A 15,925-nucleotide genomic window follows, 5' to 3' on the forward strand; every position below is an offset into this window, starting at 1 on the left:
ATAAGTTCTCAGGGTGTCCCAAACGACCTATTTTCCAGTCGGGCGTCAATTTTTTTCTGGGTAGAAGTTATGCTGATTTTTATACAAGTTATCAGGTCTGTGGTGCCTATATTATCGACCTATTTACACATAATTATCAGGAGTATTTTTTCAACATTTTTTCTGGGTAAAAGTTATCGTGATTTTTGTATCTAAATTATCAGGTCTACATTGCCTATATTATCGACCGGTTTACACATAATTATCAGGAGCATTTTCAATAAAAAGTCCTGGGTAAATTTTTTTCATGATTTTTGTATAAGTTATCATGCCCGTGCTCTCTATATTATCGACCTATTTACACACAATTATCGGTAGTATTTTTCAACAACTTTTCTGCGTAAAGTTATCGTGATTTTTGTATCTAAGTTATCAGGTGCGCCGTCCATAAAATACCGTGTTATTCGCATAGGAGTTACTGGAGGGATATTTCAACACTTTTTTTCTTGAATCAGAGTACATGTAGATTCAAAGTCTAGATTATGAAAATGACAACAGAACCACTGTGATTTTCCTTTGGTTGTCGAAATACTTTACTCACATTGTTTATCGACTTTGTTTTGTCTATCTCGCAAAAAGAAGACTCTTTTTGTCTATCTCGCAAAAAAAAGACTTTGTTTTGTCTAGTTTCCATGCTATTTTGTACAAAAGGAGATTTTAACTACCAATCTCTCACAAGAACTACTTGTGCTGAGTTGGTTACGGCTGTACTCCTCAATTATCTGGTCATGGGATCGAATCCCCACACCTTTTTTTTAGCGAATTTAGAACTCATTGTGGGATTATACGGGAGGAAAAAACTGACCGAGCGAGAAAGATCGGGAGAACGGAACGAGAGAGCGCTGCGATGCGGATGGAACGGAGATCGAATCGTACGTGCCTATCGCTAAAATCCAGTCGACTGGATTTTAGCTTTGTCGTTTAGAGATTGTGTCTGCACAAGAATCAGACCAAATATAAGAGGTGCAAAAACATCTTCATGGCTTCAAGACCAGGAGAAACTGAATAAAAATTTCAGAAGCAAGAAACCAAGGTGACAGTAAAGCATACGACTTCGTCCATTCACGCAGCAACATCACTGTTTACTGCCCGAGTGGAGCTCCACTTCTCAACAACCATCAAACTATTTGTGTCTAACAAGAATTTGTGCAAAACTTTCAGATACAAAACCATCTTCCTAGCTCCAAGACCAAGAGGAAACTGTCAGAAACAAGAACCCAAGGTGACAGTCAAGCATACTAGGTCGTCCATTCAAGCAGCAACACGACTATTTATTCAGGCAGCACCATTGTTACAAGATGACACTGTCAGAACACACACAGCTAGCTACAGAATTCATCAGACGAGGAAGAGGAAAGAAACACAAGAATCAACACAAGAGGAGCCTAGGATGAGGTGAACTTGGTGACGGCCTTGGTGCCCTCGGAGACAGCATGCTTGGCGAGCTCGCCGGGGAGGACGAGGCGGACGGAGGTCTGGATCTCCCGGGACGTGATGGTGGGCTTCTTGTTGTACCGCGCGAGCTTGGCGGACTCGCCGGCGAGCTTCTCAAAGATGTCGTTGATGAAGGAGTTCATGATGGACATGGCCTTGGAGGAGATGCCGATGTCGGGGTGCACCTGCTTGAGCACCTTGAAGATGTAGATCTTGTACGTCTCCACGCTCTTCTTGGCCTTCTTCTTCCCCTTCTTGTCCCCGCCCTCCTTGGACGCCGGCACCTTCTTCTCCGCCTTGGGCTTCTTCCCCGCGGGGGTCTTCTCCACCGGCTTCTTCTCGGCTGCCTTGGGGGCCATGGATGCTGCGGCGGCTGCTTCGAAGGCGAGAGAGAAGTTTGGCTGGGGTGGAGTAGTAGAGAGACAGAGGCGATGGATTTGAAGGCTGATGGGCCGGAGTCTTTATAGGTAGGAGGAGGCAGGTGGGCGCTGATTGGTGGAGCCATGAGCACCCCGGATCGGTGACGTGCGGGAATATCAGCCGTTTGCCGCCGTTTCAGATGGACGGAGAGGATGCACTTAGGCGCGGATCGGTGACGTGGCGAAAATGTGGCGGGGACTTTGAAAGCCTGGAGGTTACCCCACTCGGGTCCCAGCTGCCAGTGATAGTAGTACTTTATTGTTTTGAGCAAGGGATGTGAGCGTGAGCAATGATAGAAAGTACTCCGTCACTAATTTGGGAGGGATGTTGTAGTCACGTATGTAGATCTTAGAAGCTGTTGCATTTGACTTTTCATACCATTTTGAACTTTGGGTTTATGGTACATACCAAAAAATCAAACGGCTAACTGAATAAACCGAAGTAAAACAAATGTTTATATTTCTTGACGCGAACAACCGTATGAGTTGTCGTTTTTCTTGTACATGAGCCAGATTGCCTAATGAGCGTGTTCATTTTTCGTGTAACATAGTCATTTTTCTCTAAAAAATGTTAAGCATGTCCATAACCACCAAGGTATGAATTCATGTGTGCATATATCCTTACATATATAGTTATATACTATTTGTGTAACATAGTACGTGTACTGAGTTATAAAATTGTAAATTGTTACTACGTCATTCTCAAATTCGCGACAACTTTGATTATTATGGTATATACCCAAATAATTTGGTATGTACCAAAACCGTACCGTACTTTAATTTCAAATCATATTTAACAAAGTATTAATACCATAGAAACCAAAAAAACGTATACACCGAACCATGTAAACCGAATGCACAGAGTGACTAGAAGCGCTTGTGCAATGTACACATTTCTTAGCATCAGTCTCGATTCAACAAGGTAACAATCCCTATGCATCACATTCCCAGCACTCGACCACATTGTGGTGTGCAACCTCCCTTTGCCTAACCGTCGCGCTCGTGGGCCACCGGACCCAACACTAGTCAGCTCAGGAAGTGGCGAGAGAGAGGGGGGTGGAGAGATTGTGGCCACTGGTTAGGGTGGTGATGAGGCAAGTTGCTTCCCAGAAGATGGAGGCGAGGTCCATGGCCGTCGGGTGGGAAGGCCATGAGGCTCGTACCCGGCTCACAGTGAAGCAACAAGGATGTTGGCCGGCGTACATGAGAGGTGAGGGGGGGGGGGTTTGTTGCTAGTTGGGGAGGCTTTCAGACGGGGAGAAGGAGATATGCCGCCAACATGCTCATCCTCGATGACGGCCACCTCCTCTTGGACGCCCCAGACAAGGCATGCAACCACCAAGCTTGGGGAGGCCACAAAGATGAGTATCGGATGAATCGGTCGTCTCCTCCCACTATTGTTGCTCCACTCATGGTTGTCCTCATTGCCATCGTCCGGCCGCCCACTGAGCTAGCCATGTTGTCCACTGCATCTAGACTTTAGAGGTGCTCCAATCGATCCTCTAAAAGATAGAGGAGTAAATGGTCGAGTAAATCCTAGTTCGGTATTCTTACTCCACTAAGTTTTGGTTGTTTCTAGCTGATCTCCCAAATTTAGCGAAGTAAAACTTGCAATTGGCTTATGCATTTTGTCGAACATTTGGCATGCACGTTCCAGCGGTGGCATGACGGACAAGGCGAAGGATGGCGTAGGCGAGCTAAGGCGGGAATTAGCCGGCGAAGCAGCGGTAGAGCATCTTGTCGTTGCTCATGATGCAGGACGGCCCAAGCTCCTCCATGGCTCCATACCCCAACGACGAGCACACAAGGCCTCCATTGATACACATGAGGAGGGGCTTGGGCTTGTTGCCGTTGATGTTGACGACCTCATGGAGGTAGTAGAGCAGCGCGCGCACGCCGCCGCATCCACCGTCACGTACCTGGCTACTGCGTGAAGTCCATGCCGTGTGGCTGCCCAGAAAGAGCATCCACCACTAGTAGAAAACATGGCTTTGGTTCGGGCCTGGCCAGTCCATTAGTCCCGGTTCTTCATGAACCGGGACCCATGGGGGAATTAGTCCCGGTTCATGAGCCCAGGGGGCCGGCCGGGGCCTCGTGGGCATTGGTCCCGATTCGTTTGGATCCATTTGTCCCGGTTCGTGGCACGAACCGGGACCAATGGGTCGCGCTCCTGGCCCACCACCATTGGTACCGGTTCGTACCTTGAACCGGTACCAAAGGGTGTCCTTTAGTCCCGGTTCATGCCACGAACCGGGACAAATAATTTGCCTATATATAGCCATCGCCGCGGCAGAGCACTCCACAATGCTCTGTTTTTTCTGGCCAGCGAGGGGAGGGCATTTGGATGCTCTAGCTCACCTCCTATGCACATGAGGTGTTCGATGAAATGCCCGAGCCACACTAGTTAAGCTTTCTCCTCTCGAAGCTCGACCTCGGAGCTCCATTTTTCTCGAGATTTGTCTAGATTTAGCGGTCCATCACACCCCGTCCCCGTTTTCACCGTCGTTGATCGCCCGCGTCGATCTCGTCGCCAGCACCATCGTGGTGAGCCTCTTGTTCTTATCTTCTTTCTGATTTTCTTACTTTAGATAGATACTTGTCTGATTTTCTTACTTTTGACACACATAATTATATATAATGCACGCAGATGAACCGGCAATGGATGTATGGTGACAGACACACCTCCGAGTATATTAAGCGCGTGCATAATTTTCTCGAAGTGGCTGAGGCAAACAAGCAGAATGGTTTTATGTGTTGTCTATGCCCTATATGTGGGAATACGAAGTCTTACTCTGACCGGAAAATCCTTCACACCCACCTTCTTTACAAGGGTTTCATGCCACACTATACTGTTTGGACAAGGCACGGAGAAATAGGGGTTATGATGGAAGACGGCAAAGAAGAAGAGGACGATGACAACTATGTGCCCCCTGAATACGGTGATGCTGCAACGGGGGGAGCTGCTGAAGATCAAGAGGAACCAGATGATGTGCCCGATGATGCTGCAACGAGAGAAGCTGCTGAAGATTGATACGTCCATTTTGCATCATGCTTTTATATCAATATTTATTGCATTATGGGCTGTTATTACACATTATATCTCAATACTTATGGCTATTCTTGTAACGCCCTCGATGCGGCTATATCTCCCACGTGTCGAAGCACGACTTAGAGGCATAACCGCATTGAAAGCAATGTCGCAAGTGAGGTAATCTTCACACAACCCATGTAATACATAAGGGAAAGAGATACATAGTTGGCTTACAATCGCCACTTCACACAATTACATGAATAAAGCATTACATCATCCAGATACAATCAAGGTCCGACTACGGAACCAAAATAAAAAAAGAACCCCAAATGCGACAAAGGTCCCCGATCGACCCCAACTGGGCTCCACTACTGATCAACTAGAACGAAACAACACAAAGGGCAAGATCTTCATCGAGCTCCTCCTTGAGCTTGGTTGCGTCATCTGCACGGCAACATAGGCACCTGCAAACTGGTTTTTGGGAGTATCTGTGAGCCACAGGGACTCAGCAATCTCGCACCCGCGAGATCAAGACTATTTAAGCTTATAGGAAGGATGGAGTAATGAGGTGGAGCTGCAGCAAGCGACTAGCATATATGGTGGCTAACATACGCAAATGAGAGCGAGAAGAGAAGGCAAAGCACGGTCGATAAATGTATGATCAAGAAGTGATCCTATAGAAACCTACGTCAAGCATAACTCCAACACGGTGTTCACTTCCCGGACTCCGCCGGAAAGAGACCATCACGGTTACACACACGGTTGATGTATTTTAATTAAGGTCAACTTCGGGTTTTCTACAACCGGACGTTAACAAATTCCCATCTGCCCATAACCGCGGGCACGGCTTTCGAAAGTTCAAATCCCTGCAGGGGTGTCCCAACTTAGCCCATCACAAGCTCTCACGGTCAACGAAGAAATAGACCTCCACCCGGGACACTCCGATCAGACTCGGTATCCCGGTACAACAAGACATTTCGACAGGGTAAAACTAAACCAGCAACACCGCCCGAATGTGCCGACAAATCCCGATAGGAGCTGCACATATCTCTTTCTCAGGGCACACTCAGATGAGACTAGCTACGAGTAAAACCAACCCTCAAGTTTCCCCGAGGTGGCCCCGCAGGCAGCTCAGTTCGGACCAACACTCAGAGGAGCACTGGCCCGGGGGGGGGGGTAAAATAATGATGACCCTTGAGTCCGCGAAACCCAAGGGAAAAAGAGGCTAGGTGGCGAATGGTAAAATCAATGTTGGGCATTGCTGGAAGAGCTTTACTTAAGGCGAACTGTCAAGGGGTTCCCATAATAGCCCAACCGCGTAAGGGACGCAAAAATCCGGGAACATAACACCGATATGACGGAAACTAGGGCGGCAAGAGTGGAACAAAACACCAGGCATAAGGCCGAGCCTTCCACCCTTTACCAAGTATATAGATGCATTAATTAAATAAGATATATTGTGATATCCCAACAAGTAAACATGTTCCAACAAGGAACAACATCTCCATGTTCCAACAAGGAACAAACTTCAATCTTCACCTGCAACTAACAACGCTATAAGAGGGGCTGAGCAAAGCGGTAACATAGCCAATCAACGGTTTGCTAGGACATGGTGGGTTAGAGGTTTGACATGGCAATTTGGGAGGCTGACAAGCAAATGGTAGGCATCGTAGCATTGGCATAGCAAGAGCGAGCAAACTAGCATAGCAAAGATAGTAGTGATTTCGAGGGTATGATCATCTTGCCTGAAATCCCGCAAGGAAGAAGAACGAGTCCATGAAGAAGACAAACGGACGTAGTCGAACGAATCCTCATAACTCCGGAACGAAACCGAAGCTAACAAGAGAAGCAAACCGGAAAGAAGCAAACAACCATGGTAAACACACAAGCATAGTCAAGGCACGATGCACAATCAAGTATGATGCATGTCCGATTTAATGAGGCATGGCATGGCAAAGTGCACAAACAATCCTACAAATTAAATGGAGCTCAATATGCAACTGCATATTGACGAAACACCACGATAAGTTATTTAGTTTGATCCCGTTTATGTACCCAACAATATTAAATGTTGTTAAGCATGGCAAGAGGGTGAAGCAAATGAAAACTACCTATCTAGTCAAGGTTAAATGAGGCCGGAAACAACAAACAACAATTCCGGAGAATCCCCATGTCATTTAGCAGTTTAATGCAAACACAATATTAAACATTTTAATTGTTGTTATCATGATGCGGATGACATATGCAAGTTTTATGCAATTATTATGAAAATGTTGACATGAGCATGATACGAGGCATTTGTCGCCATGGCGGAAGGAAAAAGGTACCACGGCGGCGAAACAAAAATGGTGCCACGGCAACATATCCGAAAATGATGCCACGACAACATATTGGTTCCGGTAGCTCACGGAGATACCGGTACAAAAGGAAGTGAGCGTGAGCGAGTCATGCAAGATGGTGGGGTGCTCCCGGCTACCGGGTTCCCACGGGATTGTGGCATGGAAACGAGGAGGAACTTGCAATGACAATTCGGACATGGTGCAAACACGGGCATCTCATACAACGTGCATTCGGTCCACGGCGGTCGTTTCGGGTTATACCTTCGAAGCGTTCAAACGAGACGGTTCGCATTCGGAGCGGTGTAGAGGAAGTAGGCGTTCACGGGACGTCGTCGGAAGTAGTTGTACACGGCGTCGGTAGAGGAAGTAGTTGTTCACGTGGCGACGGTAGTGGAAGTAGTTGTTCTCGCGATGGTAGTGGTTCGGGGTCTTGGCGGGTCATCATGTAGCCGTACATGTTCGTCGTGGTACACCGTTCGTAGAAGTTCGGGCGGCGGTAGTGGTACACGTTTGACGTTTTGTAGTCGAACTTGACGTTTCCAAGGGGCTCCGAATGTCGTGGTACTTGGCGAAAATTCTCGAAGATGACCTTGACGATCCTGGTTTCGGAGCAGAGGCGAGGCTGGCTGGCTACGACCGGCCTTGCAGCCGCTGCGGCCCACGCGAGCGAGCAGAGGAGGCTCACGCAGGAACTTGGCGGGCGCGGCGAGTCATCGGAGGCCGGGGACGGGGCTGCAGGGCCGGCTCGGCACGGGGACCTGGCAAGCGTGTGGAGAGGCGAGGACGGGGCGTCGGCGAGGCTCCGGTGGCCGGCTGGCCGGGGCTAGCGCGAGGAGACGCGGGTGACGGGGAGGCGCGGCGCCGGAAGACTGCTCGGGGATCCATCAGGCGGGGCCCGCGCCGCGGCGGCGACGGACAGACGAGGAGGCGGGCGAAGAGGAGGTTGGGCGCGTGGCGCGCGGCCGGTGCTCGAGGGGCTCCTCTCCTCGATGCTCGGCGACAGGGAGTTGGCGAGGAGGAGGCGCGGGAAAGGAAGGCAGCAGGGGCACGGCGAAGACTGGCGGCGGCGGCCGGTGCTCAAGGGGCTCCTCCTCGTGGCGCTCGGACTACAGGGAGCTCGGGGTCGCGGGGGAGAGATGGGATCGAGCAGGAGAGGCGATGGGATCGGACGATGGGTGACTGGCGGCGCTGGAAGAGGACGAAGGGAGGGAGAGATGAGGGGATCGGGAAACTAGGGTTAGAGGGGGGCGCTGCTAGGCCTAGGCCTTGGGCCGGTCTGGCTGCGCGGGTGGCTGGGCCGAGCTGCGGTAGCTGGGAGGCCCAGTTGGGCTGGCTTCTCCATCTCTCTTTTCTTTTCCTTAATTTTTCAACCAGAATTTAGGAGAAAAGAAAGAGGTGCTAGAGGTGGAATATTTCAGAAAAGAAAATATCCCTAGAGTCTTGAGAATATGCAGAATTTGAATAAATTGGTTTGGCAATTTTTAGAGGAAGAAAAATAATTCAAGTTTGAATTAAATTCAAACTTGAGCCATTTTAAAACCTAACCAAAACATTCCCAAAAGAGGTGAAATTTGGTGGTGGGGTTTAGGGCAATAAGTTTGACTATTTGGGAGAAGGTGAACATTAAAGGAGAAGGGGAAAAATGGCACTTGTCAAAAGAAGGAAGTAGAGGGAAGGAGAAGGTGGGTGATGCGAGATTCATGCATGGAACATGCAACAACATAATATGTATGAGAAATCACACCATGCACATGATGACATGATGAAATGCACAAAAGCAAATAAAACACACGGCGAAACTCGGAATAGCCGGAAGTCTTCTGGAGCGTCGGTCTCGGGGCGTTACAATTCTCTCTTATTTTACAAGGTTTACCATGAAGAGGGGGAATGCCGGCAGCTGGAATTCTGGCTGAAAAAGGAGCAAACATTGGAAACCTATTTTGCACAACTCCAAAAGTCCTGAAACTCCACGAAACCATTTTTTGGATTTATTAAGAATTTATGAGCGAAAGAAATAGGTTAGGGGGCCCACATCCTGTCCAGGAGACAGGGGCGCCCCCCTATAGGGCGCGCTCTCTATCTCCTGGGCCCCCTGGTGGGCTTCCGGCGACCATCTTCTGCAATATGAAGGGTTTTGTCCTGGAAAAATTCGTGGGCAAGCTTACGGGACGAAACTCCACCCCACGAGGCGGAACCTTGGCGGAATCAATCTAGGGCTCTGGCGGAGATGTTCTGCCGGGGACACTTCCCTCCGGAAGGTGGAAATCATCACCAACGTCATCACCAATGATCCTCTCATTGGGAGGGGGTTAATCTCCATCAACATCCTCACCAGCACCATCTCCTCTCAAACCCTAGTTCATCTCTTGTATCCAATCTTGTATCCAAAACCACAAATTGGTACCTGTGGGTTGCTACTAGTGTTGATTACTCCTTGTAGTTGATACTTATTGGTTTACTTGGTGGAAGATCATATGTTCAGATCCTTAATGCATATTATTACACCTATGATTATGAACATGATTATGCTTTGTGAGTAGTTACTTTAGTTCCTGAGGACATGGGTGAAGTCTTGCTATTAGTAGTCATGTGAATTTGGTATCCATTCGATATTTTGATGAGATGTATGTTGTCTCTCCTCTAGTGGTGTTATGTGAACGTCGACTACATGACACTTCACCATTATTTGGGCCTAGAGGAAGGCATAGGGAAGTAATAAGTAGATGATGGGTTGCTAGAGTGACAAAAGCTTAAACCCTAGTTTATGCGTTGCTTCCTCAGGGGTTGATATTGAAGGAAATATGCCCTAGAGGCAATAATAAAGTTATTATTTATTTCCTCATATCATGATAAATGTTTATTATTCATGCTAGAATTGTATTAACCGGAAACATGATACATGTGTGAATACATAGACAAACATATAGTCACTAGTATGCCTCTACTAGACTAGCTCGTTAATCAAAGATGGTTATGTTTCCTAACCATAGACATGTGTTGTCATTTGATTAATGGGATCACATCATTAGGAGAATGATGTGATTGACATGACCCATTCTGTTAGCCTAGCACCTGATCATTTAGTATATTGCTATTGCTTTCTTCATGACTTATACATGTTCCTGTAACTATGAGAATTATGCAACTCCCGTTTACCGGAGGAACACTTTGGGTACTACCAAACATCACAACGTAACTGGGTGATTATAAAGGAGTACTACATGTGTCTCCGAAGGTACATGTTGAGTTGGCGTATTTCGAGATTAGGTTTTGTCACTCCGATTGTCGGAGAGGTATCTCTGGGCCCTCTCGGTAATGCACATCACTATAAGCCTTGCAAGCAATGTGACCAAATGAGTTGGTTACGGGATGATGCATTACGGAACGAGTAAAGAGACTTGCCAGTAACGAGATTGAACTAGGTATTGGATACCGACGATCAAATCTCGGGCAAGTAACATACCGATGACAAAGGGAACAACGTATGTTGTTATGCGGTTTGACCGATAAAGATCTTCGTAGAATATGTAGGAACCAATATGAGCATCCAGGTTCCGCTATTGGTTATTGACCGAGAATAGTTCTAGGTCATGTCTACATAGTTCTCGAACCCGTAGGGTCCACACGCTTAACGTTACGATGACAGTTTTATTATGAGTTTATAAGTTTTGATGTACCGAAGTTTGTTCGGAGTCCCGGATGTGATCACGGACGTAACAAGGAGTCTCGAAATGGTCGAGACATAAAGATTGATATATTGGAAGCCTATATGTGGACATCGGAATCGTTCCGGGTGAAATCGGCATTTTACCGGAGCACCGGGAGGTTACCGGAACCCCCCGGGGGGTTATTGGGCCTACATGGGCCTCGAGGGAGAAGAGGGAAGGAGGCAGGAGGGGGCCGTGCGCCCCTCCCCTTCCTAGTCCGAATAGGACAAGGGAAGGGGGGCGGCGCCCCCCCTTTCCTTCCCCTCTTCCTCCTCTTTCCCCCCTTCTCCTATTCCAACTAGGAAAGAAGGGAGTCCTACTCCCGGTGGGAGTAGGACTCCCCCCTTGGCGCGCCCTCCTTGGCCGGCCGCCTCCTCCCCCCTGGCTCCTTTATATACGGGGGCAGGGGGGCACCCCATAGACACAAGTTGATCTACGGATCGTTCCTTAGCCGTGTGCGATGCCCCCCTCCACCATATTCCACCTCGGTCATATCGTCGCGAAGCTTAGGCGAAGCCCTGCGCCGGTAGAACATCATTATTGTCACCACGCCGTCGTGCTGACGGAACTCATCCCCGAAGCTTTGCTGGATCGGAGCCCGGGGATCGTCATCGAGATGAACGTGTGCTGAACTCGGAGGTGCCATATGTTCGGTGCTTGGATCGGTCGGATCGTGAAGACGTACGACTACATCAACCGCGTTGTGCTAACGCTTCCGCTTACGGTCTACGAGGGTACGTGGACAACACTCTCCCCTCTCGTTGCTATGCCATCACCATGATCTTGCGTGTGCGTAGGAAATTTTTTGAAATTACTACGTTCCCCAACAGTGGCATCCGAGCCAGGTTTTATGCATTGATGTTATATGCACGAGTAGAACACAAGTGAGTTGTGGGTGATACAAGTCATACTGCTTACCAGCATGTCATACTTTGGTTCAGGGGTATTGTGAGATGAAGCGGCCCGGACCGACATTACGCATACGCTTACGCGAGACTGGTTTCACCGTTGCGAGCACTCGTGCTTAAAGGTGGCTGGCGGGTGTCTGTCTCTCTCACTTTAGCTGAATCGAGTGTGGCTACGCCCGGTCCTTGCGAAGGTTAAAACAGCACCAACTTGACGAACTATCATTGTGGTTTTTATGCGTAGGTAAGAACGGTTCTTGCTAAAGCCCGTAGCAGCCACGTAAAATTTGCAACAACAAAGTAGAGGACGTCTAACTTGTTTTTGCAGGGCATGTTGTGATGTGATATGGTCAAGACGTGATGCTATATTTTATTGTATGAGATGATCATGTTTTGTAACTGAAGTTATCGGCAACTGGCAGGAGCCATATGGTTGTCGCTTTATTGTATGAAATGCAAACGCCCTGTAATTGCTTTACTTTATCTCTAAGCGGTAGCGATAGTCGTAGAAGCAATAGATGGCGTAACGACAACGATGCTACGATGAAGATCAAGGTGTCGCGCCGGTGACGATGGTGATCACGACGGTGCTTCGAAGATGGAGATCACAAGCACAAGATGATGATGGCCATATCATATCACTTATATTGATTGCATGTGATGTTTATCCTTGATGCATCTTATCTTGCTTTGATTGACAGTAGCATTTTAAGATGATCTCTCACTAATAATCAAGAAGTGTTCTCCCTGAGTATGCACCATTGCGAAAGTTCTTCGTGCTGAGACACCACGTGATGATCGGGTGTGATAGGCTCTACGTTCAAATACAACGGGTGCAAAACAGTTGCACACGTGGAATACTCAGGTCATACTTGACGAGCCTAGCATATACAGATATGGCCTTGGAACACGGAGACCGAAAGGTCGAGCGTGAATCATATAGTAGATATGATCAACATAGTGATGTTCACAATTTAAACTACTCCATCTCACGTGATGATCGGACATGGTTTAGTTGATTTGGATCACGTGATCACTTAGATGACTAGAGAGATGTCTGTCTAAGTGGGAGTTCTTAAGTAATATGATTAATTGAACTTAAATTTATCATGAAACTTAGTACCTGATAGTATTTTGCTTGTCTATGTTTGTTTGTAGATAGATGGCTCGTGCTGTTGTTCCGTTAAATTTTAATGCATTCCTTTAGAAAGCAAAGTTGAAAGATGATGGTAGCAATTACACGGACTGGGTCCGTAACCTGAGGATTATCCTCATTGCTGCACAGAAAAGTTACATCCTGGAAGCACCGCTGGGTGCCAGGCCTGCTGCTGATGCAACTGACGACGTTAAGAACGTCTGGCAGAGCAAAGCTGATGACTACTCGATAGTTCAGTGTGCCATGCTTTACGGCTTAGAACCGGGTCTTCAATGACGTTTTGAACGTCATGGGGCATATGAGATGTTCCAGGAGTTGAAGTTAATATTTCAAGCAAATGCCCGGATTGAGAGATATGAAGTCTCCAATAAGTTCTACAGCTGCAAGATGGAGGAGAATAGTTATGTCAGTGAGCACATACTCAAAATGTCTGGGTACAATAATCACTTGATTCAACTGGGAGTTAATCTTCCTGATGATAGTGTCATTGACAGAATTCTTCAATCACTGCCACCAAGCTACAAGAGCTTCGTGATGAACAATAATATGCAAGGGATGAACAAGACTATTCCTGAGCTCTTCGCGATGCTAAAAGCCGCGGAGGTAGAAATCAAAAAGGAGCATCAAGTGTTGATGGTTAACAAGACCACCAGTTTCAAGAAAAAGGGCAAAGGGAAGAAGAAGGGGAACTTCAAAAAGAACAGCAAGCAAGTTGCTGCTCAAGAGAAGAAACCCAAATCTGGACCTAAGCCTGAAACTGAGTGCTTCTACTGCAAGCAGACTGGACACTGGAAGCGGAACTGCCCCAAGTATTTGGCGGATAAGAAGGATGGCAAAGTGAACAAAGGTATATATGATATACATGTTATTGATGTGTACCTTACTAATGCTTGCAGTAGCACCTGGGTATTTGATACTGGTTCTGTTGCTAATATTTGCAACTCGAAACAGGGACTATGGATTAAGCGAAGATTGGCTAAGGACGAGGTGACGATGCGCGTGGGAAATGGTTCCAAAGTCGATGTGATCGCGGTCGGCACGCTACCTCTACATCTACCATCGGGATTGGTTTTATACCTAAATAATTGTTATTTGGTGCCAGCGTTAAGCATGAGCATTATATCTGGATCTTGTTTGATGCGAGACGGTTATTCATTTAAATCAGAGAATAATGGTTGTTCTATTTATATGAGTAATATCTTTTATGGTCATGCACCCTTGAAGAGTGGTCTATTTTTATTGAATCTCGATAGTAGTGATACACATATTCATAGTGTTGAAACCAAAAGATGCAGAGTTAATAATGATAGTGCAACTTATTTGTGGCACTGCCGTTTAGGTCATATCGGTGTAAAGCGCATGAAGAAACTCCATACTGATGGGATTTTGGAATCACTTGATTATGAATCACTTGGTAGTTGCGAACCGTGCCTTATGGGCAAGATGACTAAAACACCGTTCTCCGGAACTATGGAGCGAGCAACTGATTTGTTGGAAATCATACATACTGATGTTTGTGGTCCAATGAATGTTGAGGCTCGCGGCGGATATCGTTATTTTCTCACCTTCACAGATGATTTGAGCAGATATGGGTGTATCTACTTGATGAAACACAAGTCTGAGACATTTGAAAAGTTCAAAGAATTTCAGAGTGAAGTAGAAAATCATCGTAACGGGAAAATAAAATTTCTACGATCTGATCGTGGAGGAGAATATTTGAGTTACGAGTTTGGTCTACACTTGAAACAACACGGAATAGTTTCGCAACTCACACCACCCGGAACACCACAATGAAATGGTGTGTCCGAACGTCGTAATCGTACTTTACTAGATATGGTGCGATCTATGATGTCTCTTACTGATTTACCGCTATCGTTTTGGGGTTATGCTTTAGAGACGGCCGCATTCACGTTTAATAGGGCACCATCAAAATCCGTTAAGACGACGCCTTATGAACTGTGGTTTGGCAAGAAACCAAAGTTGTCGTTTCTTAAAGTTTGGGGCTGCGATGCTTATGTGAAGAAACTTCAACCAGATAAGCTCGAACCCAAATCGGAGAAATGTGTCTTCATAGGATACCCAAAAGAGACTATTGGGTACACCTTCTATCACAGATCTGAGGGCAAGATTTTCGTTGCTAAAATCGGATCCTTTCTAGAGAAGGAGTTTCTCTCGAAAGAAGTGAGTGGGAGGAAAGTAGAACTTGATGAGATAACTGTATCTACTCCCTTATTGGAAAGTAGTTCATCACAAGAACCGGTTCCTGTGACAACTACACCAATTAGTGAGGAAGATAATGATATTGATCATGAAACTTCAGATCAAGTTTCTACTGAACCTCGTAGGTCTACCAGAATAAGATCCGCACCAGAGTGGTACGGTAATCCAATTCTGGAAGTCATGTTGCTTGACCATGATGAACCTACAAACTATAAGGAAGCGATGATGAGCCCAGATTCCGCAAAATGGCTAGAGGCCATGAAATCTGAGATGGGATCCATGTATGAAAACAAAGTATGGACTTTGGTTTACTTGCCCGATGATCGGCAAGCCATTGAGAATAAATGGATTTTTAAGAAGAAGACTGACGCTGATGGTAATATAACTGTCTATAAAGCTCGACTTGTTGCAAAAGGTTTTCGACAAGTTCAAGGGGTTGACTACGATGAGACTTTCTCACCCGTAGCGATGCTTAAGTCTGTCCGAATCATGTTAGCTATTACTGCATTTAATAATTATGAAATTTGGCAAATGGATGTCAAAACTGCATTCTTGAATGGATTTCTGGAAGAAGAGTTGTATATGATGCAGCCAGAAGGTTTTGTAGATCCAAAAAGTGCTAACAAAGTATGCAAGCTCCAGCGTTCCATTTATGGACTGGTGCAAGCATCTCGG

General features: G+C 46.7%; 1 protein-coding gene across 1 annotated transcript; it reads right to left on the reverse strand.

Moving 5' to 3' along the window:
* Positions 1-1,285: 1,285 nt before the first annotated feature.
* LOC119323282 (histone H2B.4-like) lies at positions 1,286-1,900 on the reverse strand. Its single transcript, XM_037596886.1, has one exon. The coding sequence runs from the start codon at positions 1,830-1,832 to the stop codon at positions 1,425-1,427; it is 408 nt and encodes a 135-aa protein (XP_037452783.1). The 5' UTR covers positions 1,833-1,900; the 3' UTR covers positions 1,286-1,424.
* Positions 1,901-15,925: the final 14,025 nt, after the last annotated feature.

This window comes from Triticum dicoccoides, chromosome 6B (assembly GCF_002162155.2).
Source record: "Triticum dicoccoides isolate Atlit2015 ecotype Zavitan chromosome 6B, WEW_v2.0, whole genome shotgun sequence".
In the NCBI taxonomy this organism is placed as follows: domain Eukaryota; kingdom Viridiplantae; phylum Streptophyta; class Magnoliopsida; order Poales; family Poaceae; genus Triticum; species Triticum dicoccoides.

Bases quoted from the DNA above. Each gene is read 5' to 3' on its own strand.
- LOC119323282 (XM_037596886.1), bottom strand. From the start codon at position 1,832: ATGGCCCCCAAGGCAGCCGAGAAGAAGCCGGTGGAGAAGACCCCCGCG.